The sequence below is a fragment of the Eurypyga helias genome, unplaced genomic scaffold (assembly GCF_000690775.1).
Source record: "Eurypyga helias isolate BGI_N326 unplaced genomic scaffold, ASM69077v1 scaffold7145, whole genome shotgun sequence".
In the NCBI taxonomy this organism is placed as follows: Eukaryota; Metazoa; Chordata; class Aves; order Eurypygiformes; family Eurypygidae; genus Eurypyga; species Eurypyga helias.
In genome coordinates, this window is record NW_010249400.1 from 22630 (window position 1) to 38605 (window position 15976).

A 15976-nucleotide genomic window follows, 5' to 3' on the forward strand; every position below is an offset into this window, starting at 1 on the left:
GAGGCAGCAAATTGTAGAACTCTTCTGTTAGGCACAAGCAACTGGTGAATCTTATTTAAAAAGTTAAGTCAATAAAAAGGAAAAAAGGGAGGAAATTTTGGAAAAGAGGAGGCAAATACATTAGCAGCTGTGTATGAAAATATCAGTTTACACAGAGGAAAACGAAATTTTCATTACCTGTCATTCATATTTATTTGGAAAATCAGTCATAGCTACAGCTGTGTGAATGAGTTCACCAGATGAATTAAAAGAAAAATAAAAAGGCTTTTTAGTTGAGTTTTTTTTTAAAAAAAAAAAAACACAGAAAAGGTGATATAACTCACAAAAGTTATATTTAGTTTCCAAGGCAGTCTTAACTTTCAAAATTTACAAACCATAACATGAATTAGCAAGTGGTTCCCACCAGTGTACAGCTAGGTTTTGGTGAACAATTTAGTTGTTCAAAGTGCCAATAGGAAAAGTTCACAGAAAAATACCTGAAGAATAACCATGGAATTCTGCAAACAACAAAACAAGCAGATTCATCTGATAAATGACATAGAAAATTTCTCTGCTTTGTTTTTTTGTTTACTAGTACCTAGTCTAACAGCATAGACAGAACAACAGTACACCTGTTACCCTTGAAATGCACACAGTAAAGTGGATTTTGAGTAGTAAAACAAGAAAAACTGTCTACAAGTGAAATGCAGAAGTGCAACTTTTGTTAAGAATCAAGATCTCAATCGATTTTTTTTTTAAGAATACATTAGATTTTTTTTTCTGGAAAAGGTGTCACTTCTACAGGACTGGAATTCATCACAGTACACCCAGCAGAAATTCCTACTGGGCCAAAACAAAGGCAGAAGAGCTGTCTCCATTATCACTGTACAGAAATACTGCATTTCTCAAGATCCCAGATAATAAGTATGCTTGGAAAAAATTGGTACAAGTGGAATTTGAAGCTACCACACACCCACTTGAAGTTTCTATGATTCTATGTATATAGAAACATAAAAAGGAATAGCAAAGTGGCTGCACATTAGTCTTACTGTGCTAGTAGCACATCATTTCATAATCTCTATTGCATATGTATGGTTAGTCCCAAAACATCCAGAAATACTGGACCATTGTTATGCAGCCACTGTTCAGTCAATCTATTGATCTTTGCAGGTCAGAAAAAAAGCACCCACTTCATTGTGCTTCCACACATGACACATTCTCGTCCATTTGCTTGGGTAACCCTGTGACTCTGCAAGGATACAGAATTTCACTTTAAGGCAGAGACATGTTACCATCATAGGTATCTTAAAAAAAACACAAGACATTTCAGATGCAAGACTACTTTTATCAGACAAAAGGACACTAACACGATTCCTTCAAAGAGCAACAGAAGTTGAAGCTCATTATTATGGTAGCTGAAAGATAATTAAAATTCAACACCTAAACCAAAAGAACGTATGAATAGTTTCCATTTATTTAGGCCTTTAAAAAGAAAAAATCCAAGTGGTTACAAAGTCTTTTGAAACCATCAGATTGCACTGTTTGCTTGTAGGTTAATTTCCTGGTAGGGGTGAGGGAGGAGAAGTGGTGGCAAGCTGACAGTTATCTCCAGCGCCTCTTCTTTAGCCACCCTGAAGAGACTCCTCTGTTTCCCTAGGGGAACACATTCAAGTCCAGTATCTTAATTATAGTGGACTTCCAAGAACAATTCTTTTTCCTGAGAGTTTCTCTGAATCCAAAGAATCAAGAGAAAAATTTAGAAAATGTGAAGGCTTCCATTCAAAAATCTGATTTCGGGCACAAACATGACAAAATACCTGCTGGCTGAGTCTGTAACTAGAATTTTTCTCCAGAATAGTTCTATGTGACCAGGATTGCTTGCACGTTTAAGACAAAGGCATACAGGCAGAAACTCAGTTGAAGACTGAATAAATAATGGAAGGAGGAATGTAAGAGGGAGGTTTGCAGCTACAACTGAAAAGGAATCAGGGCTGTAACAAAACTTACCTTGTGACAGATTGTTTCATTCCTAACCCTCTCTCAGGTTCCTGCTCACGCCGCAAGGACAGCTCTCATACTTACGAGGCAGCTGAAATAGCTGACATCCTTGTGCATGAGGGTTACGCAGCACATACTTCATGCTACCCTAATACTCCAGCGTGGCACAGTAACAATGCAGCAGCTGCTTGGGGAGCTGAGGCCTTCTGGAGCAGGGGCAGAAACCTCAGAGATCACAGAGGACAGCTGGGAGCAGAAATTACGACAGCCACCTCAAGGCACACCACCCAAGTCAAAGCCATGAAGCTGTGAAGAGCTGGATTTCCAGAAAGAATTACTGGCTTCATAGATTAAAGCGCCTATTAAATTTGATGGAGAAACAGATGACAGGTCAGCCGAATATGCCGGAATTAAAGCAAAAGGAATATAATACAACAACAGCTATGGAAGAACAGTGTGCACCTGCATCACACAGTAGCTTGCCTCCACTGTTTCCTATGTGAAGTGATCAAAACCTTTAAAGGAGGGTAAAATGCTCCCGTTAATTAGTTGAGGTACATTCTTACTGATACAGTCAGCTTCCCACTCTACATGCACAGTAGCAAAACTTGTAGGCAATATAAAACAACAAGAAAAAGGAACCAGAAAAGCAAAAGCAGAGTAAAATCGAGAATGTATCAAGATTACACAGAAGCACTTACAAGAAATTTTGGGAATTCCTCATAGCTGCTGAGAGAATTAGCTGACTGAGGTGATGCAGAGATATTAGCCCTTCGAAGGTCTTGAAAGAAAAATTCTACAATGCTGCATCTGTATTTTTAAATAGTAAATAAGGCACTTGGGAGTGGCTTAGTGTGTATTTTGGGAATGGTGTATGACAGATGAGTCAGAGTCAATGCTGTTTGTTTATATCAACACTGATGAAGGCAGTTAAGAGTTAGTTGTTTATTTTGTGTGCCCCTAAAATTTGATCTTTTAAATTAAACCTGGAAACACTGCCATACCACAGGAACTTCTATTTACTTGGTGCAAATTGATTTCCACTGGATTGCCATTAGACAGCCTAAACACATTAAAGCAAACAACTCTATGGCTTGCACAACTAAAGAGACACAAAGGGAGATGTCCTAGATACCCTTAGCTTTGTATTTTTGGTCTGCTAAAGTAAACACTTTATCCAGGTACAGTTTAGTAAATATGGTCTGTTTGGAATAACAACCAACCAAGTAAAAGGCAAAACCTCTCATGACTGTGCCTAACTTCCCGCTGTTACAGCTGAGGATTCCTTACAGCTTACTCTGCTGAAGTGTACTAAGATAAATTAAAAAAACCCACCCACACTCAAAACTGTAATGTAAATGCAGTACCTTCACATTTCTTGCAACAAATTCTAATTGAAAAACATTAATACTTTAATCTACTCCGATATGAATGTTTCTACATGCCGATGTGTCCAACTGTTCAGCTTTCAGGCTGGTTTTTTACAGTCCATTTACAAGTACAACAGTAATAAATCTGTAAACAGTTGCTAATTGTACAGTATAGTGTACGTAACATTTGGGAAAACAGAGTGATCACCAACAAGTGAGACAGTAATACAAATTTGACATACCGATTCAAAAATCCAATGAGTAAGTTTTTGTTTGCTTTCCAAGACTGCAGAACAAATGAGATTTTCCCCCCAGTTCGGGTGTATATACCAACAGCCACAGGAAGTCATGCTTTGCTTTCCTCTGGGTTTACTTGAGCATTATCACAAACCCTTCTGCAGAAATGATGGGCCTAACTACTTAATGATACAGTTAAACTTCCAAAGTAGCAAAAGAAATCAGATGATTCTCCCAGCAATTAAGAATAATTTTCTTATAAGCTGAGTTTCTGTCACTAGCAGATTAATTTTAAAAAGATAAAAGGTACTGCAGGCATAAGTCTGGTTTTAATTCAAGCATATCAGTGCATTTTTTTAATAAATTAATACACATTTCCCCTGTTGTGGAATTAAAAGTACTCAATTTGTAGGGTTTTGAAGTGGAAAAAAATTGTATTTTCTCATCGTAGCACAAAATAAATTGTTTTTAAAAGTAGTATCACAAAATCAAGGAAACAAAACTACCTCAGGCCTGAATTTACTTTCAGATTCTTACGAGTAAGGCAGGAAAAAAAAAATTACATTTTGAAGAATTCTAGTGTTCATCATGCAAAAAGGATGATTAAATATGAAATAGGTTTATTCCATTTTCAAGAGTTAAAATAACTATTCCCAACAACTACAACAAAAACCCAGAAGCTTTTTCAATAAACATTTAGAAGCCAGCATCTTGTCCTCCTTTTCTGAACAAGTCTCCAAAGTAATTACATTCTCTTATCAAAAATCCCTCAGTAGACAGTGAGAGAGTATAAACCACTTCATAAACTTAAATCAAAATAATTAAAGAAAAATACTGAGATGCTAAGCCAAAATTGTATTTATAGGTAATACACTAGTATGCCTACATATGTAGGTTATGACTATAAATTCATAGATATCCACACACACTATTAGACATGCATGTAGCTTTAAACTTTAAATTCACAGACAACGCAGTTATGAATTTCTGGGGACTTTAATATGTACAATATACAACTAATTTGAAAAGACTCAGGGCATGAAAAGACACATACTGTCTGATTTAGTTGGAGCCAGTCAAGAATTTATAACCACTTGCTGTTGATGTTCATCGAGCCATGCGAGACATCATGCAAGCATTCATAGTCCATTTCAACACAAAAATCACAGCTCAAGATGGCTTAATTTAAGTGGCATACTTCTGCAGCGAAACAGACTTGGAGGATATACAGTCCCCATGCCATCTGCACCACCAGCATCCTCCAGAAGAGGTGTGGGAAACTCTGAATCCTGCAGCCAGATCTGCAAGAGCATTTTTTCTCCTCCCAAAGACTGACCTCAACTCCTTCTTCTGTGCACTGTCACAGAGGGTCTCCCCCAAAAGCTTGCCCTTCCCAGTACTGTTCTTTCATTTTAATTCAGCTTTACCCTTTATCTAGTTGCTGCTCTGGACACATTCTTCAGTAAGTTGACTACACTACTGGCCCTGTCATACGTCCTTTCCCTTCTCAAGTCATCTTCTAGGATTAGAGACAGAGGTATTGTTTAAAATCATATCATTTTAAGAACACCTTGAGCATTTCATAGCCTCACCACTTAAGTTTCACAAGTGTATGGTAACTCACATAAATGTTCTCTAAGCTACAGTTTTAACCAGAAGGATACCATGCAGAGGTGATAAATTCTAATACAGAGATGACGATCAGTCATAAGTCAGCTGGAAAACTCAATTTCTACCAAACCCATTACATTAATTAGAACATTTTTTTAATATACGAGTAAAACATCTGATACAATGATTAACTCAGAAGAAAAAAATAAAGGCGAACAACCAAAAACCCCAAGTCAACACAAAACAACCCAAACTCTTCTGAAGAATCTAACCAGAATATTATCCAGAAGAAAGGAACCAGTAAGTTTAAAATTTCAACACACAAATATAAAAAAAATAATGATGTTAAATCAATCATAAACATTAGAACTTTGCAATATAGAAACTGGTATGCTTACCTAGCATACGAATGTACAACGCAGTCTGATCAGAGCTGTCATAGGAAATTGCTCCACGTCTCTGAAAGGAAAAAAAAAGGTATATTTTATGCAAATTAGAACCGAATCATGTTTTAACTGCAATGAAAATGAAGTATCAATTGTCCATTGCCAATTCAACTCCCAAAATTAACTTTGGAAATTTGAACACACCTCTTCCAAAAAAAGAAATATATATATACACACACAGACAAAAATTTGGTTCTAGGTGGGAGCAAAGGAAGAACAAGAATCAGCAGTGAAGAGATTATGAAAAACAGGACCAGAGTTTGGAAAAAATATCCCCCCTAAATTTCTTTCCAGATGATCATCAGTCATTCCTCACAGCAAAAAAGGATCCAGGACAAGTTTAAGCAAACACAACAAAATGTGCTCCTCAGACTTCCAGAGTGTAATACTAAAAATAAATACTTGAAGTTCCTGGTCTACTCATTTACTTACTTTCACCTATGGGGTATTTCCAGCTTTCAAAGATAAAAGTAGTTTTAAAACAAGAACTAAAAACTCAAATTACACCATTACTGCACTCATAGGAATTCAACCCATATTCTGCAAGGGCAGAATCATTTTTCATTCCACACAGTACTTTCTGTAGTCAAATCAAGGTACCACTGAAGCAGGATGTAATACATAGAGGTATTTTAGAGAAAACAAGCAAGTTGTATTTCACGTTTGATGATGAAAAGTCTAAAGGAGTCATCAAGCTATCCGTGCACAACATTGAGATACTCCCATATAGGCTGTATTTCTTACCTACCCAAAATATGTAGGTTCCATACATATTCAGCTAATGCGGTAATAGCTATAGCCCAGGAAGTCTCCCACAAGTGTGGCAAACTGGTCCTCTAGTAGCTAAGAACTGGAAAAATGTTCCCATCGTTAAACAACATTGTCATCACATAGTCGTCAAAAGCTCAGCACCACCTAGCACCCAGACTCATGCCTTGCCTTTACTGGGTTTTCACCATCTTTCACCACTTGTCATCCTAGGGCCTTCATTAACGTTTTTACTTAACCCTAGGATCAGAGGATTGCCTTCACAATCAGACTTCAATTTTTCCAGCTGACAACTCTTGTTCTTTAAAAGAAATAAGATTTTGTTGTTAAAAACTCCCATGACCTTTCCCTGTCCAACACAGTTGTTATTTACATGGAAGACAGTGAAGTCCTTGGTGTCACAAAAGGTTATCATAACCCTTTGAGAACTGCTGAACACAGACACCAATAGTTTTTTTTTCCACGTAGCATGAACACCACTACACCAGGGACACACAACCACCTGAAAATGTACACGTTCAAAAAGATAGACCAAAGATTAATAACCTCCACCAGCATGATTGGTACAACTGATGTGTTGATGCCCAACTTAGAAGTTACTCTTAATTGTTTTAGTATTTTTCATGTTAAAACAAGGAAAAAAAAAAAAAAACAAAACACCAACCTTACACCTGCAGTCAGAAAGGTTTTTCCAAAGGTAAGCTTAATTACAGGAATGACCAAAGACCTAGCTCCAAAGGAGTTCCAACTGTAGTAGCTGTTGTAAAGACCGCAAGGAAGAATTCCTGATACAGCACTTTTATGCTGTCTTAGCTTTTATTCTCTATTTCCTCAGCATATCATAAACCATGCAAATAATCCTTCCCTTGAAATATGTTTGTACAGCATTTCTCACAGCAATGCGATTGTCCTGATAGGAAAGGCAGCAATGAATCTCATCAGCCAGAAAATTATGCTGATTTCCTACTATTTTTCAAGTTTCTTCATATAACCTACCTTTGAATTTCAGTAAATCTCAGCTAAATGTATTTTCAGTAGCCTGCAACATTTCACATCACTGACTAGTCACAATCAGTGATGTAATTTAGTCCTAACTTGCAATTTGCACCTGTCTATCACAGATATCTGGACATGTCCAGTACCGTTCTGTAATCTAATACAGGAGAACGCTAAGCATACATGCAGCTAGAACCACCATGCCCAACTGGAGCAGTAGTCTCTGCGAAGGAAAACAATGCGTAAAAATTCACTGAAAAATAAATCCTTTCGATATTCCAGAATATCAAGCATCTTGCTTTCTGAAATCTAAAAGTATTACTTGCTAGATAAAGTAGTACATCCATGTACGATATCAAACACAAAGTATATGATTAAAAACAAACCAATTGATTATACCAAGTGATTTTGTTCTGCAAGGACTCTGAAAGATCTCGTAGGAATCTTTAAACAATCAAATCCTTTTAAAATTACCTTTCAAAGTTCAGTTACCTAAGGAAAAAAAGAGACAACTGATTGTGTAAACCTTACTAATTCAAAAGTAGTAGGTCAATTTCATCTAATTTTACTAAAAGGGTAGAGGTCCTAAAGTATTTCATTCATTGAAATTTCTTAAATAAAATAGGGAAGTGGAAAACACTTATTAGCAGGTTCCACCAAGGGACACATTCAGGGTGGGTCATGAGTGGTCAGACCTCGTACCTTTAGACTAGGCAAATAAGTGAGTACAGATAGTTCGGAGCACTGCAGTGGGCAGCCAGAGACAGAGGAGGGAGCTAACAGTAGGGAGACTTTTAGCAACTTGTGATATGTAAGTAAATTAAATAATACGCTCATCCAGCCACTGATTGCTTTGCGTCATCTCATGATTCAAATCGGTAACCGACTACGTACCACAGGTTGAGGTATATCCCCTATTTTCCCACTTCAAATAATACTGTCAGCATATGAGTTATACCACCCCCTACATTACTTTTTTCTTTTTTTAATTGGTTTTTCTTTTTTTTTTTTTTAGTAATTTAATCTACCCTGCTTGTGGCTCTTCAAGATACTCTGCCCAGATTCCACTTTTTAAATCCAGTAAAGAAAAAGACCAGATTTAATGCCTCAACTTCTACTGAGATGTGAGCTGTTATGTACGGCAGATTTGGAAGCAGAAAGGCAAATGAGTCTTGAAGAACTAAAGTTTCCATAAATCACCCAACAGTACGAGCAATTTAATGGCCAGGATTCTACCCTTAGTGACCTGCAAAAATACCACCTCCCTCACTGCTAATCAAAAATCAAAAAAAATTGTAGCATACACGGCATCAGCCTACCTACAACGTAGGAAGGATATAGACCGGTTGGAGCGAGTCCAGAGGAGGCCACGAAGATGCTCAGAGGGCTGGAGCCCCTCTGCTATGGGGACAGGCTGAGAGAGTTGGGCTTGTTCAGCCTGGAGAAGAGAAGGCTCCGGGGAGACCTTTCCAGTATCTGAAGGGGCTACAGGGAAGCTGGGGGGGACTTTTTACAAGGGCCTGTAGTGACAGGACAAGGGGGAATGGGTTTAAATTGAAAGTGGGGAGGTTTAGATTGGATATCAGGAAGAAGTTCTTCCCAGAGAGGGTGGTGAGGCACTGGAACAGGTTGCCCAGAGAAGCTGTGGATGCCCCATCCCTGGAAGTGCTCAAGGCCAGGCTGGATGAGGCTTTGAGCAACCTGGTCTAGTGGAAGGTGTCCCTGCCCATGGCAGGGGGGGTGGAACTAGATGGTCTTTAAGGCCCCTTCCAACCCAAACCATTCTGTAATTCTATGACACAGACCTTGGCTACAGCATCACGGACACAGCTCGACTCCTGGCACTTCAGAATACCACATTATTGTTAATACTTTTAACTCATTTAGCATAAAAACTTTATTTCTAGATCTCTGCCACATCTTTGGTCTACCTGTTAACATCCGTAAAGCATACTGAACTCCTTGCCCTTCCGTACTCACGTCTAACAAATAAGCATCATTCCAACAGGTAGGTAGTTCTCAAACTGAAGACAACCCCAGTTTCTTTAGGCAGGTTACCTTTTCAAGCACAAGGACAATTTGGTGCAGTGGGAATATCTGCTGAACTCCAAGTGACTCAACAAATTCCTCAAATGATTAGGTGAGGTTCTTAACCACTCTGCTCCTTTCCAGGCATGAGCACAGCCACCCGAACTGGGTGGACTGCTTTGCTTCAGCAGTGAAAGCAAGTGTCAGAAAGATGACTGGGAAGGATTCTTTACACTGGACTCCCACTTCGAAAACCTCACCTTATAACTTGAGTTTCATATTGGAGTGTCATTTTTTCTTATTGTATTGCCCTCTGGAAGAAAAAGTTTTCATTTCTCCCCTCTCTTATCACATCTTCATAGAAAGTGAATGGAAAAAGGTCACACTGAAGTAGAAGATCCATTAATCCTTTAAGAACAACAGTTTTACAAGGACTCCACAAAAATTAAGTGAAGGGAGTATCTACCAAGAGATAGATTTAAGTCAGGTATTTTGGAAAATCTTTCCACAAGAGTGTAGGAAGTCATTAGAGGCCATGGAACAGGAATGGCATGCCAAACCAGCACACAGCTGGATCTTCAAAGGGAAAACACTTGAGGGATGCTATGGAGTACAGCACATGCATGTAACACTTGAAGCACCTGCTGCTGTTTGTGCCAAACACTTTTCCACTGATGTGTCAAGTTTTATCACAAGGACTTCCCAATCCAGTTCAGAGCAGAGCACCAGCATCACTGTTGGGCACATCATTTTGGCAAGTGCCAGCTAGCCAGCTTTTGGGCTGTCAAACGAAACAACTGCTGGTCTCACTCTAAGTGTAGAAACAAACCAGTAGAGCTATTGACCTCCAAAACTCCATACATCCCATCAGAAGGGACTCTCTATGCTTTTTGATGGAGTACAGAACATTTTGCGACTCGGTTCTTTATTCAGAAGCTGGCAAGGAAAAGCCAGGGCAGCACCACAGTCAGGTGTTATTTTACCTACTTGGCTTTTCTGCCCAACAATAAGAGGATTGTTTACAGAAATTGTTAACAAGTTTGGAGAAGTTGTTATATCATGGCAACTGCAATTTACTGGTTACACTGCCTCAAATATACACACTTGGAAACTACTACAGATTCTAAGACAGTTTATCAACTACAAGTCCTTAGAATGACAAACTAATTAGACCAGATTTCTCCAACTATTACTGGATTTCAAAAGTGAGGCTGCCATTTATCCTAATTCTCAGAATCATTTCAGTAATTCAAAGTTCCATACTAATGTAAGATCTACAGTTTTCCACAAGATAACACCAAGATTTTACTCACTAAAGCCCTGGAAAATGTTCTTTCAAAGCACTTAAGTAGCTGTCGTTGAACTCAGACAAGCCACTGCAACACTGTCCTTCTATTATTTTTTAAGTATTTCACTGTTTTTTAAAGCAAGATTTGGAAAGTCTATCAAACCAGTGATAAGAAAATGTATTTAATTTCAAGAAGGCAATACCAATCAGCAATAATACACACACCCCCCTTCAACTGCCACTGAATGTGGTAATTTTACTATTTTCTTCCATATAAAACTATTCCACATCATCATCTCCCAAGATGGATGGCAAGCATTTATAAACTTCGTTATTGGTTGAGTGATAGCTATCAACACTGTCGATAACTACATCTAACAAGCATCTGTAAGGTTTCTTCTCTTATACACCTTAGATGTATATCATGTGGTATAATAAGATTTACCCACATTTTTAATCAACATAAGTACTTCAAGATTTAACAAAAAAAACCCCATACAAAACAAAAGATCGAAGATTGATCAGAAAAGAAAGCATAGTCAAAAGCAGCATAAATTACTTAAGTGAGGACAGAAACAGGCAGGGGTACTATACCTTTAGAGGCTAAGTCAGAATGGCAGAAGGACTCAAAACCAAGAGTGAAATAGGATAATTGGATGAACACAAAAAAAATTCTTTAGAAATGTACTGGTTTTGGCTGGGATAGAGTTAATTTTTTTCACAGGAGCTGGGGTATGGGGCTATGTTTTGTGCTGAAAACAGCACTGATAACACAAGGATGTTTTAATTACTGCTGAGCAGTGCTTACACAAAGCCAAGGCCTTTTCTTCTTTCATCCGGGCCGCTCCCACCAGCGAACAGGCTGGGGCTTCACAAGAAGCTGGGAGGGGACACAGCTGGGACAGCTGAGCCCAACTGACCAAAGGGATGTTCCACACCATATGACATCATGGGCAGCATAGAAAGCTGGGGGAAGAAGGAGGAAGGGGCGGGCGGGCAGAGTGATGGTGTTTGTCTTCCCAAGTAACCATTACGTGTGACGGAGCCCTGCTTTCCTGGGGATGGCTGAGCACCTGCCTGCCGATGGGAAGCAGGTAATGAATTCCTTGGTCTGCTTTGCTTGAGTGCATGGCTTTGCCTTTACCTACTAAACTGTCTTACCTCAACCCATGAGTTTTCTCACTTTTACCCTTCCAATTCCCTCCCACATTCCACTGCAGGGAGAGCGGGCAAGCAGTTGTGTGGAGCTTGGTTGCTGGCTGAGGTTAAACCATGACAAAGAAAAACCACGAATAACAGGTTTTATGCTTAACTGTATTACATCAGCTACCCAGAATTCCTATTTTTCCCACCTTAACACAATCTTTGACCAAACTGAATTACAGACATAACTAAGCAGGTTTTTTTATGTCAAGTTTCAGAAAACCAGCAATTCAATAGCATACCAGTAAACTGCAGATGACTTACTAGACTAGCATGCTGTAAAACTTTGACATTTAGAATCTGTCTTGAGTCACAAGTGAACATCCATTAGGGTATCCTGGTCTCTTCCTTGATGTGACAAAAGTTATCACAAGTGCCAGCAACTAAGCCTGACCAGTTTTGGTTTTAATAAATTTAGAACTGTGTTATTGGCAATGTACATGCACAGATACCTGGCAAAGCTTTTTTCCACAGCAAGTTCATATTCATGTTTGCTCAGATTCTCATGCTAATTGTACAAAAATGTTAAAATTGTATATTATTTTTTAAAAATCTCTATATAAATGCATGAACTCCAGTGGCTTTTCTCTTTCATTTTCCTCTCATTCTCTCCAATAATTCTGGTCCTCCTTCAAAATCCTGAACTTAAATTTATTCCTCCTTTTGGAGTTAATTCCAGGTTAAGCAGCAAGCTATGCTGAGAAGAGCCTGGTCTCATCTCCAGGCACCAATCCCACCTACATTTACTATCACAGAATACATTACGGGAACACTGACGTCCTTTAGAATGAGAGAGAGAGAGAGAGTGGGAACTCCTGATTTTCTCTAACACGAGCACACACTTTTCAAGGCACAAGCACCTCAAATGGAAAGGCCACAAAGCAAGTGAAGGAGCTGGTATTTCACCTAAGCAAACAGAACGGGTATTTCCACTACTGTAACCCTGAAATCAACAATACAAAAAGGATATCCTGTTCAGGAAGCAAAACACGCTCATTTGTATTATTCTCACTATGTCTAAAATTATTTTTCCTTATTTTCACGAAACCCTTACAGCGCTATAAAACTGAAGCGCTGTGAGCAAAGGGGGCAAGCAAGCCCCTGCCATTCAGAAGCTATTTCAGATCCCTCTTCCCCGACTCCTAACTGGCACTGCTACAAACACACTCTTCCCACTTCAAGGCAGGCAAAAGTCGAGAGCTACAAAATCATGTAGGAACACTTAAGAAACACAATCCTAAATGACGAATGATGTGTTTCCAAAACAGATTAGGTTAGAAAAAAGAAAACTAAGTACCCGAAGTTCTTAATGACTTGTTTTCTCTCAGGCTACTAATAAACCCAGTTAGTCAAAACAGAATAATAAAATGGCCTACCTTAGAAGTAATCCATCTGATAAGGATCAGACCTAAACACCAGATCAATGCAATTCCCATTGGATCACCCTGATGACCTGAAGCATAATCTCCTCCCCGATCCCGGCCAGCGCTGAAAGCTGCGTGAGAGTCCCAGGGCCCGGGAAGCAGCGGTGAGGCAGAAGGCGGGCAGGCGGGCGCTGCCGACAGCTGCACCAAGGCTGCCGTCACCTGACGGCCCAGCAATTCGCCCCGCGTGAGCCTGCTCCCTCTCACTGCCAGCTCCACGCTCAGACACTGTTACGACCAGAGGACGCGACAAACAGTAAAACCTTACTACATTTCCTACAGAAACACTAAAGGAAACGAAAAACGATGATAAGGTGCTTTTATAACACATATTCTAACCCTGCTAGACTATAGAATCAGCCTCCAGTACTTGCACCACCTGAGCCAATTCAGGATACTGCCTTGCTTTTAAATGCTATGAGGAGCCAGTTTCCATCAGGTTTCACTGTAGCCGATACCAAACAAGTTCCTTTCATCTCTGCCCGGAGAGCTGCTATGAGCCAAACTCCAAAACTTATTTCAAGGCCGCTTTTATAGTGACTTACTATAAATACTGTCAATGAAAGCAAGTTAGTGCACTGAGTACACAACTGTTGAAACCAATCACAGTTCTCTAATCTCTTTTGTCCACTGAACACCAAGCCACCCTTCATACTGCCTTTCCAGCCACACACACTCATGCCTGAACCGGCATGTTGCTTCGGTTCATTGCTCCAAGGGCTGAACTTGCCTGCAATCCCCCTCTCCCGCCCCGGCACTTCCCAGGGTTGGAAAGCAGACCAACTTCCTCCAAGAGCACCGATTACGCAGCCAAGCAGTCCTATATATGTGGTGGAGCTTTGAGGGGCACTTTAAACTTTTGCCATTTTAAGCTGACAGAAAGGTTTCGTTTCAGAAATACAAAGAAATCTCAAATAGTTTGGGAAAAAAGTAACCACAGAGGGGAAAAAAGGAACAGAGTCAGGGGGGATACTGTGGAGTTTAAAAAGGTGAGGTTGCTTAATTGAAAAGGAAATTATATGAAGATTTTGCTCTTCCTATAATTGAATTTTTTATTATAAGATCATATTGCAAATTCTCATATGTGCACAAGATACAAAAGTGAGCACAGATTACCAAAGGAGTAACTTTAGCACTAAGAAACGAATTTCCTCCTATCCACATGAAAAGGGGACACATACCACAATGGATTTTTACTGAATGAAGGAGAAGGCTCAGTAACAAGGATAAGGCTCTTCGTTATTTTATAAGATGATTCCTAATATTTGTGCGGACATGATTTTGGTACCAGGGTTACTCTAGCACCATTACATACCAAACATATATCTTCTGCTCTCTCCCCTCCCCACGCCCCTGAAAACCAGTCAGACAAAAAAAAAGGCAAGAACATTCACAATGGACCTTTTGGTACCTCAGTTAGCGAGTAAAGTGCTTATCTACAGATCTGTCAAGTTCCACTCAAAATGCAAACTGTCACAGAGATAGATTTAAAAACACTGCCAACTCCAAACAGTCGGTAAGGTTAAGGCACTCTGACAATTAGTCATCACCAGTCTGAAGTTACTACAAAAAAAAATACCACCACAATAAATGGTATTGGGCTACATCTGCATTAGCAGATCAAAACACAGCTGCTGCTGAGGTCTTTACACCTATACTATATATACAGAGGGATCTGTATCTGCAGAGAGATATGCACAGGCCAGATCAATGGGCTGAGGCCAACAGTGTGAGGTTCAACAAGGCCAAGTGCTGGGTCCTACGCTTGGGTCACAACAGCCCCACGTGACACCTGGGGACAAGTGCCTGGAAAGCTGCACAGCAGAAAAAGACCTGGGGGTGTTGGTTGACAGCTGGCGGGATATGAGCCAGCAGCGTGGCCAAGAAGGCCAACGGCATCCCGGCCTGCGTCAGGAACTGTGTGACCAGCAGGACGATGGAAGTGACTGCCCCCTGTACTGGGCACTGGTGAGGCCGCAGCTCAAACGCCGTGTTCAGTTTTGGGCCCCTCACTGCGAGACAGACACTGAGGTGCTGGAGCGTGTCCAGAGAAGGGCAACGGAGCTGAAGAAGGGTCTGGAGCACAAGTCCTGTGAGGAGCAGCTGAGGGAACTGGGGTTGTTTAGCCTGGAGAAGAGGAGGCTCAGGGAGACCTGATCGCTCTCTGCAACTACCTAAAGGGAGGTTGCAGAGAGGTGGGTGTTGGTCTCCTCTCCCAAGTGAGAAGTGACAGGACAAGAGGAAATGACCTCGAGTTGCACCCGTGGAGATTTAGATCGGATATTAGGAAAACTTTCTTCACCGCAAGGGTTGTCAGGAACTATGACTGGGCTGCCAAGGGAAGTGTTGGAGTCGTCATCCCTGAAGGTATTTCAAAGACATAGATGTAGATGTAGGCATAGATGTGGTGCTTTGGGACATGGTTTAGTGGTGGACTTGGCAGTGTTAGGTTAACCATTGGACCTGATGATGTTATGGATCTTTTCCAACCTAAATGATTCTATGATTCTGTATGAAGCCCAGGAGGGTTTTTTTGGAGGTCATATTTACTCAGACTTCCTAGACCGGACCCTACCACAGGAGGTTCAATACCGCCAAAAGTGACCAATAACTGGCCAAATCTCTACA

At 40.1% G+C, this 15976-nt stretch overlaps 1 protein-coding gene across 1 annotated transcript in view; it reads right to left on the minus strand.

Moving 5' to 3' along the window:
• The window catches only part of LOC104509399 (high affinity cAMP-specific 3',5'-cyclic phosphodiesterase 7A), a gene marked incomplete at its 3' end in the record, with an annotated part of 34808 nt that extends 21448 nt beyond the window's left edge, over positions 1 to 13360 (minus strand). Inside the window, exons 1-2 of the mRNA XM_010151331.1 lie at positions 13301 to 13360; positions 5594 to 5654 (exon numbers count right to left, since the gene is read on the minus strand). Coding sequence (XP_010149633.1) covers positions 5594 to 5654; positions 13301 to 13360 — 121 coding nt within the window. The remainder of the gene's footprint in view (positions 1 to 5593; positions 5655 to 13300) is intronic.
• Positions 13361 to 15976: the final 2616 nt, after the last annotated feature.